The sequence below is a fragment of the Neophocaena asiaeorientalis genome, unplaced genomic scaffold (genome assembly GCF_003031525.2).
Source record: "Neophocaena asiaeorientalis asiaeorientalis breed wild unplaced genomic scaffold, Neophocaena_asiaeorientalis_V1.1 scaffold629, whole genome shotgun sequence".
In the NCBI taxonomy this organism is placed as follows: domain Eukaryota; kingdom Metazoa; phylum Chordata; class Mammalia; order Artiodactyla; family Phocoenidae; genus Neophocaena; species Neophocaena asiaeorientalis.
Genome location: NW_020175468.1, coordinates 5,262,831 through 5,272,707, shown reverse-complemented (window position 1 = coordinate 5,272,707; position 9,877 = coordinate 5,262,831). Strand labels below are relative to the sequence as shown.

At 53.3% G+C, this 9,877-nt stretch overlaps 1 protein-coding gene across 3 annotated transcripts in view; it reads left to right on the top strand.

Moving 5' to 3' along the window:
- Positions 1–9,877, top strand: part of NECTIN2 (nectin cell adhesion molecule 2) — a 30,142-nt gene that overhangs the window by 10,396 nt on the left and 9,869 nt on the right. For all 3 annotated transcript variants that reach the window (XM_024768797.1, XM_024768799.1, XM_024768798.1), the window contains exons 2-5: positions 2,287–2,682; positions 5,758–6,054; positions 7,321–7,438; positions 8,943–9,091. In XM_024768797.1, coding sequence (XP_024624565.1) covers positions 2,287–2,682; positions 5,758–6,054; positions 7,321–7,438; positions 8,943–9,091 — 960 coding nt within the window. The remainder of the gene's footprint in view (positions 1–2,286; positions 2,683–5,757; positions 6,055–7,320; positions 7,439–8,942; positions 9,092–9,877) is intronic.

Sequence of the window (9,877 nt, the reverse complement as noted above, 5' to 3'; positions counted from 1 at the left end):
GGAAGCCCCCGGTTTTTTTTTTTTTTTTTTTTGGTCACGCCGCGCGGCATGCGGGATCTTAGTTCCCTGACCAGGAATCGAACCCGTATCCACTGCAGTGGAGGCGCAGAGTCTTAACCACCGGAACCCCAGGGAAGTCCCCTTTATTCCAGTTTTTATTAACAATCAGAAAACAAAAGATAAGCTGAGAAGTAAAAGCCATACGTTCAGACAAAAACTGGTACGCAAACGCTCACAGCAGCTTTATTCATAATTGCCAAAAGGTGAAAACAACTCAAATGTCCATTAACTGATGAACGGATAAACACAATATGGTCAGTCCATACAATGGAATGTTACTGAGCCATAAAAAGGAAAAAGGCACTGATCCATGTTACAGAGTGGGTACACCTTGAAGACATTATGCCAAGTGAAAGAAACCAGACACAAAAGGCCACATGTTGTATGATTTGATTTATGCAAAATGTCCAGAAGAAGAGAATCTACAGAGACAGAAAATAGACTAGTGATTGCTAGGGGGTGGGAGGAGGGGAAATGGGAGGGACTGTTTAATGGGTACAGGGGTTTCTTTGGGGGATTATAAAAATGTCCTAACTTGATTATGGCGATGGTTGCACAACTCTTGTGAATATATGAAAAGCCATTGAGTCGTACTTTATTTATTTATTAGTCTAACTTTAAAAAATAGATACATAAGATACAGACATTTATTTATTTACATACTTACTTACTTATTTTGGTTGCGCCAGGTCTTAGCTGCGGCACGTGGACTTCTTAGTTGCGGCATGCGTGCGGGATCTAGTTCCCTGACCAGGGATCAAACCCAGGCCCCCTGCATTAGGAGCACGGAGTCTTACCCACTGGACCACCAGGGAAGTCCCTGAATTGTACATTTTTAATGGGTGAGTGGGAATTATATCTCAGCAAGGCTGTTTTCAAAAAAATAGGCACAGCAACTACTGAGCCCGCGTGCTGCAACTACTGAAGCCCGCGCGCCTAGAGCCCGTGCTCTGCAACAAGAGAAGCCACAGCAATGAGAAGCCCGCATACAGCAGTGAAGACCCAATGCAGCCAAAAAAAAAATAAAAAATAAAAAAAAAAAAAAAAAGGCACAGAGGGCTGTAGGTTTTATAGAAAGGTGAGAGAAAGTATTATTCCTATGTAGGAAAAAAAATGAAATCTATCCTCACACTTTGAATTTTTTTTTAATTTCTTTTGGGATAGATTCAGGTTTTTGTTATTTTGGGAGGATTCTTTTCTCCCTCCAAACATTTGATAATGAAAAGTTTCAAACACACATGTGTAAGTTGGAAGAATGACCCAGCAGCCTCATCCTCTGCCCCTAGACTTGACAAAGGGTCACATTTTGCCACGTTTGACTTCGTCACTTTATCGTTTTTGTTGTTGTTGTTTTTGATGAATCATTTGAGAGTACCTTACAGATATGACATTTCCACCCCTTATCATCTCCTTCTCCTTCTCCTTCTCCTTCTCCTTCTCCTTCTCCTTCTTCTTCTCCGCGCAGCAGGTGGGATCTTAGTTCCCCGACTAGGGACTGAACCCAGGCCCTCGGCAGTGAGATCGCAGAGTCCTAACCACTGGACCGCCAGGGAAGTCCCATCCGCCATTTATCTTCTAAGAAAAAGGAATACTACATAAAATAGATAACCAGCAAGGACCTATTGTATAGCACAGGGAACTATACTCAATATTTTGTAAAACCTATAAAGGAAAAGAATCTGAAAAAGAATATACAATACACATATATGTATTGATATATATATATAAACTGAATCACTGTGCTGTACACCTGAAACTAACACATTGTAAATCAACTATACTTCAATAAAATAAAAATAAAATAGGGAATTCCCTGGCGGTCCAGTGGTTAGGACTCCAGGCTTTCACTGCCATGGCCTGGGTTCAATCCCTGGTGGGGGAAATAAGATACCGCAAGCTATGCGGCGCGGCATAAAATTAAATTAAATTAAAAAAAAATTTTTTTTAATTTTAAAGGAATACTACATAATCACAATTTAATCATCACACCTAAGATCATGAATGGTAATTCCATAATCATATGTCATCTAGCCTGGACACAAATGTCCCTAGTTTTCCTCAAACTGTCTTTCTGGCTGGCCTTTTGGGAATTGGGATTTCATAAAGATTCCTGCATTGCATTGCGGGTCTGCATTTCGGGGGGCGGCCCCACAGTGATGGCCCGGCCTGGCCCGGAGGTGTCTGGGCCCTTCACTGACCCGACCTCTCTCTCTCCTCTCTCCGCAGGAGCCCAGGATGTGCGAGTTCGGGCCGCAGCCGAGGTGCGGGGCCACCTGGGGGACACCGTAGAGTTGCCGTGCCACCTGCTGCCCCCAGCGCCTGAAATCCGAGTGTCACAGGTGACGTGGCTGCGCTTGGACGCGCCTGAGGGTAACCAGAACGTGGCCATCTTCCACCCCCAGTATGGTCCCAGCTTCCCCAGCCCGAAGCCTGGCAAGGAGAGGCTGTCCTTCGTCAATGCCGGGCAGAGCACCGGGGCCGGGCAAGGCACAGAGCTGGAGGTGCGGGACGCCACACTGGCCCTCCGGGGGCTGACGGTGGAGGACGAGGGCAACTACACCTGCGAGTTTGCCACCTTCCCCCGGGGCACCAGTCGGGGAGTGACCTGGCTCAGAGTCATAGGTGAGCAGGGTTGGGGGCAGGGCTGCAACGAAGTGGGAGGGTCGGGGATGCAATGCACGAGAGTCCCTCAGCGGTCTGTTTCTCCTCTTTAGCTGTGATATCGACCTTGTCCGTGATCTTCAGCCAATGGGCAACTATTCATTAAGCACCTACTCTTTGCCACACGCTGTTCTGCAAGTTGGAGAGACAGCCGGCAACAAGTGTTCAGCAAATTGAGTACCTACTCTGTGCCAGGCACTATGCTAGGCTCTAGGGATAAAGCAGTGAGGAAGACAGCACTCCCTGCCCTCCTGGAGCTTATACTCCAAACAAAGGAGTAGATAACATACATAAGAAAAATAAGAGTGAGTCAGGTGGTTATAGGTGCTTCAGAAGTTGGAGGGGAGCAGGTTACAATTGTAAGCGAGGGTGGTCTGGTGCTAACCCAAACTAGGAGGTGAGGGAGCCCTGCAGGTCTAGGGAAGAGAGTTTCAGGCAGTGGGAATAGCAAGTGCAAAGGCCCTGAGGCATAGGCACACCTGGAATGTCTGAGGAAGAGCAAGGAAGTCAGTGTGGCTGGAGATGCATAAATGGAGGAAAGTAGAAGGAGGCAAGGTCAAGGAAGTGATGGGGAAGCACAGATCACAGCCTCATGGACCACGTGAAGATTTTGGCTTTTGCCTTGAGAGAACAAGAGCTACAGGAAATTCTGAACAGAAGAGGGATGTGATCTGGCTTGGGTTTTCACAGGCTCCTTCTGGCTATGTGGTTGGTGAGGGTGGAGGCTGGGAGACCACTAAGGAGGTGACGGCATATGTCCAGGTGGGTGGTGATGGCATCTAGACCAAGATGGAGGCAGTGGGGGTGATGAGAAGAGATTGGATTATGGAAATATTTTAGAGGTAAAGCCAGAGAACAATCAATTTGGCAAACAAAGGAAACACCAGGATGTTGCAATACTCAGAGTGAGGGCCCCAGTGGACTCATTTAGATAGAATGGTCAGCAAAAGCCTCTTCGTCGAGTCCCAAAGTGTAAGCAGAAGCCACCCTCAGGGACACGTCCACGGGCAGAGGAATGAATGCACAAGCAGAGGGAACAGCCTATGCATACGCTGGGACATGAGAGCCAGCTTGGCATGTTCTAGAAAGGAGGCTGGTGGGGTTGGTGGCAAGGGCTTGAGTGACCCTCAGCAAGGCAAGAAAACCGACAGGGTCATGACGATTGCATGGGCCTCATAGACAGAGGCCAGGTGGCTCGACTTCATCTGAATTTTTTTTTTTTTTTTTGCTACGCCGCTCAGCTTCCAGGATCTTAGTTCCCCGACCAGGGATTGAACCCCTACCTTCGGCAGTGAAAGCTTGGAGTCCTAACCACTGGACCACCAGGGAATCCCCTTTATCTGAAATATTACTTGGAGCCGTCAGAGGGTTTCAAATCATAAGAGCACCCTGACCAGGCTCTGGAAATTGCTTGAAAAAATGACTGGCTGCTGTGTGTGGGCCCATCAGAAGGGTAGACAAAGGTAGAGGGAAGCAAGGAGACCAGGTGAGAGGAGGCATTGGCTTGGAAGGGGGAAGAAGCAGGAGGGGAGGGGAGGGGAATAAAAAGAGAAGTGGAAATAATCACACTTTGAAGAGATAGAAGGTGCTTGTCCGTGAATTAAGGGAGGAGGAGAATCAAGAACTCCCAGCCCTCTGGTCCAGCAGGAAGGTGACCCGCACAACCGCTTAGCGAAATGGGGAAGACCTAGGGAAGGCGTCTTTTTGAAGATGCTATTTCTTGCTAAATCTAGGCAATCCCCTGGGATCCCATCGTCCCCCGGCAACTCCACAGAAGCCACGTCACTCTGGACACTTAAGTCCCCCCCCTCAGCCCCAGGGAGTTGGGGAAGTGTACCCTGTACTGTCCCTCAGTACACACTTCCTTTCCCAAGGAGTCCCAAAACCACAGTTGTTTCACAAAAAGCACAGCTGTTCTCCCCGCTCATCCCTCACAAAGGTCTCTCTTCTGCAATCATTTGTTCTATTCAAGAGATGCATAGAGAGCGCCTACCATGCGCCAGGTGCCTACAAAAGTGCAGAACAGAACAGCGAAGCCTCTGCTTTCTTGGGGAGTCAGATGTCAGGGAAGTTTCCTTGAGGAAGTGAGGCTGGGATCTGGAGGAGGAGGAAGAACAAGACAAGAAGGGAGGCCAGAGCACTCCAGGCAGTGCAAGTCGCTAAGACCGGGCAGTGGGTGGGAGCAGGGATGGGGTGGGTGTGCCTGGAGCTGTCATAGGACTGATGGGAGGGTGATCAGGGAGGATGTGAGCAGGGCCGTCAGACTTTGGCGGTCAGGAAAGAATGCAGGAAGGATAGGAAAGGAGAGGAAGGCAGTACCATGTTGAGAAGCTCAGGACATATCCAGGTGGAGAGATCCAGGAGGCAGCTAGAGATGCTTCCTGGATCTCTCCACCTGGTGGAGAACTCAGGTGTCTGGTTATGGGCACACATTAGTAACTGTGGGTTGTCATTATTATTCCTCATGGAGGTTTACCCTGCCTAATATTTTTCCATGTTTTCCAGGAGGATGAGTGGAAAGGGCAAAAAATTTCCAGCTTTGGGAAGCTCCATTGCCTTTATCCCACTTCAGGCACCACAATCTAATGGTGATTAAAGGAAAAGAAGTTGGAGGGCTTTTCAGCTGGACCTTTGAACCTCATTATTCTGCTTTGGCTTTCCTTTTAAAATCTCGGCCTCTTCCAGACTTGTGGACATTGTCTGTTTTTCTAGCAGAGCAGAACAGAAAATATAATGGCTAATACTTAGCACAGTGGGTGTCAAGTACCGTCCAAAGTGCTTTACATATCAATTTATTTAATCTGTACAACAATCCTATGTGGTGGGTACTATTATTATCCCCACTTTACAAAAGAGGAAGCTGAGGTACAGAGTTGGGAAATGACTTGCCCAAAGCCATGCAGCAGCAAAGCAGCAAAGCTGGGAATTGAACCCAGGCAGTTGGGGCTTAACTGCTCAGCTCCACTGCTGCTGAGGTGTTTGTTGAATGACTGTAGGTGTGGAGTGACCCACGCTTCCCTCTGTGCCTCTCCCCAGCCCAGCCCCAGAACCATGCCGAAACACAAGAAGTCACACTCAGTCTGGATCCTGTACCCGTGGCCCGCTGTGTCTCCACGGGCGGCCGGCCACCTGCCCGAGTCTCCTGGCTCTCACCCTTGGATGGGGAGGCCAGAGAGAGCCAGGTGTCAGGACCCCTGCCTGGTACAGTCACCGTCACCAGCCGCTTCACCTTGATACCCTTGGGCCAAGCAGATGGTGTCAAGGTCACCTGCAAAGTGGAGCACGAGAGCTTTGAGGAGCCAGTTCTGCTGCCTGTGACCCTCTCTGTGCGCTGTGAGTGCATTAGGATATGACCACACCCCCAATACAGTCTACACCGGCTTCTCTAGGGCACCGTATACATTATCCCTGAGTGTTGTCTACATTGGCATTCTGGGTCAAATTCTGCACTGCCTTCCTGCCCATTGTCTACACTGGCTCCCCGGGACAACATCTGCACACTGCCCCCTCATCGTCTATACTGGCTTCACGAGGCTCTCACCTTGCTGCCACAGTCAATGGTAAATCAGAATGGGTTTGCAAGGGTCGGTATTATACATTTCTTCCCAATTCCACATCCAGTGAATTCTTACCGGTAGCTTCAATCAGCCGTGTGGAGTAGTTACACCAAGGAAATTGGCAAACACCTCAAATCAGGGCTATTCTATTTTTTTTTTCCCCTCCCTTTTCAGAGAGCCAGTTTACCAGCACACAACTGCACCCAGCCATCTTCTGGCTCTCGTGGACCCCAGTTGACACTGCTCCCTCACTGTCTATATCCACTACTCTGTCTACACTGCCCAACCCAATATTGTCTACATACACACCCCCATTCATACTGTCTAAATTGGTTCCCCGGACACTGTCTATACTGACTCTCCTGGGGCCTCTACACCTACTTCTGCCCCCCAGTGTAATCACATTGGCCCCTCTGGACCCTATCAACAAAATATGTGTTTTGTTGTTGTTGTTTTTTGGCCACTCTGTGGATTAAACCCGGGACCACGGCAGTGAAAGAGCCGTGTCCTAACCACTGGACCGCCAAGGAATTCCCCGCTGTACGCTGTCCATATCAACCCCTTCTGACATGTTCTGTGCTAGCTCTTCCCCAAGCTGCTTGCACCAACACTGCCTAATATTACCCAGAGAGGCTCCCCCTGGCACTCTTCCCACAGACCCTGCGAAACAGTTACTTTAGCAGCTTTTCCAGCCACTGTCCAATCATACCCCATACCCCAACTCAGCATTTTCGATACTAGTTCCCCAGACAATGCCTTCAGTTAACTAACTCCCTTACCTACTCTGGGCATGTCAGAAATGACACACATTATCTAGAGTGGCTGTCCCGGGCGCTGCCTGCAACGAACAGTAACTTCCTCAAAATGACCCTCAGCCGTGTCCCTGGACAGTGTCTATGCAGCCCGGATTGATTCGCCCCAGGCATTTTCCATGGGTCCACCTCCCGCCAGCCCATTTCTTTAGGATTCTTATCTATCTGCTCACCAATCACCCCCTTTGGGATTCTCCCTGTCACTGAGCCAGTCCCCCCATTTCCTCCAGACCCCCCTGAGGTCTCCATATCGGGCTATGATGACAACTGGTATGTCGGCCGTAGTGAGGCCTCCCTGAACTGTGACGTCCGCAGCAAACCAGAGCCCACAGGCTACGACTGGAGCACGTGAGTCCTGTTTGGACCCAGACTCCTGGGTCTGAGGGGGGAGGGGCCGGGGGCCTGGATCCTGGGGCTGAGGGAGGAGGGGCCGGGGTCTGGATCCTGGGGCTGAGGGAGGAGGGGCCGGGGTCTGGATCCTGGGGCTGAGGGAGGAGGGGCCGGGGTCTGGATCCTGGGGCTGAGGGAGGAGGGGCCGGGGTCTGGATCCTGGGGCTGAGGGAGGAGGGGCCGGGGTCTGGATCCTGGGGCTGAGGGAGGAGGGGCCGGGGTCTGGATCCTGGGGCTGAGGGAGGAGGGGCCGGGGTCTGGATCCTGGGGCTGAGGGAGGAGGGGCCGGGGTCTGGATCCTGGGGCTGAGGGAGGAGGGGCCGGGGTCTGGATCCTGGGGCTGAGGGAGGAGGGGCCGGGGTCTGGATCCTGGGGCTGAGGGAGGAGGGGCCGGGGTCTGGATCCTGGGGCTGAGGGAGGAGGGGCCGGGGTCTGGATCCTGGGGCTGAGGGAGGAGGGGCCGGGGTCTGGATCCTGGGGCTGAGGGAGGAGGGGCCGGGGTCTGGATCCTGGGGCTGAGGGAGGAGGGGCCGGGGTCTGGATCCTGGGGCTGAGGGAGGAGGGGCCGGGGTCTGGATCCTGGGGCTGAGGGAGGAGGGGCCGGGGTCTGGATCCTGGGGCTGAGGGAGGAGGGGCCGGGGTCTGGATCCTGGGGCTGAGGGAGGAGGGGCCGGGGTCTGGATCCTGGGGCTGAGGGAGGAGGGGCCGGGGTCTGGATCCTGGGGCTGAGGGAGGAGGGGCCGGGGTCTGGATCCTGGGGCTGAGGGAGGAGGGGCCGGGGTCTGGATCCTGGGGCTGAGGGAGGAGGGGCCGGGGTCTGGATCCTGGGGCTGAGGGAGGAGGGGCCGGGGTCTGGATCCTGGGGCTGAGGGAGGAGGGGCCGGGGTCTGGATCCTGGGGCTGAGGGAGGAGGGGCCGGGGTCTGGATCCTGGGGCTGAGGGAGGAGGGGCCGGGGTCTGGATCCTGGGGCTGAGGGAGGAGGGGCCGGGGTCTGGATCCTGGGGCTGAGGGAGGAGGGGCCGGGGTCTGGATCCTGGGGCTGAGGGAGGAGGGGCCGGGGTCTGGATCCTGGGGCTGAGGGAGGAGGGGCCGGGGTCTGGATCCTGGGGCTGAGGGAGGAGGGGCCGGGGTCTGGATCCTGGGGCTGAGGGAGGAGGGGCCGGGGTCTGGATCCTGGGGCTGAGGGAGGAGGGGCCGGGGTCTGGATCCTGGGGCTGAGGGGGGAGGGGCCGGGGTCTGGATCCTGGGGCTGAGGGAGGAGGGGCTGGGGGCCCGGACTACCGTGCCGTGAGAGAGGAGCTCCAGCGGCCGGATACCGTGATTCCTCCAGAAAGAGGGAATCACAGTTTGGGGTGTTAAGGAGTAAGTTTCGGGTCCGTAGAGCTTGGCTCCTGAGGGCTGTCTGACCTGTACTCCCCGTGGAGCATGCTGTCCTTCTCATGTGACCCCCAAACCCCCCAGGACTTCAGGCGTCTTCCCAGCCTCAGCAGTAGCCCAGGGCCCCAAGCTGATCGTCCACTCGGTGGACCGGCTCTTCAACACCACCTTCATCTGCACCGTCACCAACGCCGTGGGCACGGGCCACGCCGAGCAGGTGGTCCTAGTTCGAGGTAAGCGGGTCTTGGGGATGGTGTGTACAACTGGGTCTGCTCCCCAAGTGTTCCTCCCTTCTGGGTTCTGGGGCTGCACTGGAGGAGGCTGCACCGCCGACCTGGGGAGAACTCAGACCCGCCTCGATGATGGGAGGGGGACGGTGTGGCTTGCCCCCAGGTGGGATCTGGATTGGGGTGACAGGGTAGGTGCTGACAGAGGAGTTAGGACGTTGAGACCTGCGCTGGGGTCTTCCTAGAAAGTAGAGGCCTGGGAAGGGCCTTCAGGGAGAGTTCCAGGGACATTGGCCTGGCCTCCAGCCAGTGAGACACGCCCACAGAATTGCACAGCTAACAGTCACGTGAGGGCAGCTAGACAAACACTCCGAAACAATGGACTTCTTACATTGCGGGCTGGTCAGTATGACCCAGAAACCAGTTTGAGTGTGTGTTGGGATGTTTGTGTTTCTAGAGGTGGTATTCTGGGTTTGTTTTGCTTTGCTTTTTTTTTTGGATTTTTTTGGCCTGCCGCTTGGCTTGCGGGATCTTAGTTCCCCGACCAGGGATCGAACCCACGGCAATGAAAGTGTGGAGTCCTAACCACTGGACTGCCAGGGAATTCCCTGCAGGTGGTATTTTGGAAATGGTGGCTGATGTGTCTGTGGGTCAATAGTTCTCTGAGTCTCCACAATGGGAACTCAAAAACACAGATAGGACCCAAGACTTAGCTGGAGAGCAAATAAATAAAGCCAAAAATAAAGCCCAGGTTCGGGCTGATGGAAGTGGGGTCGCAATCACAACTGTAGC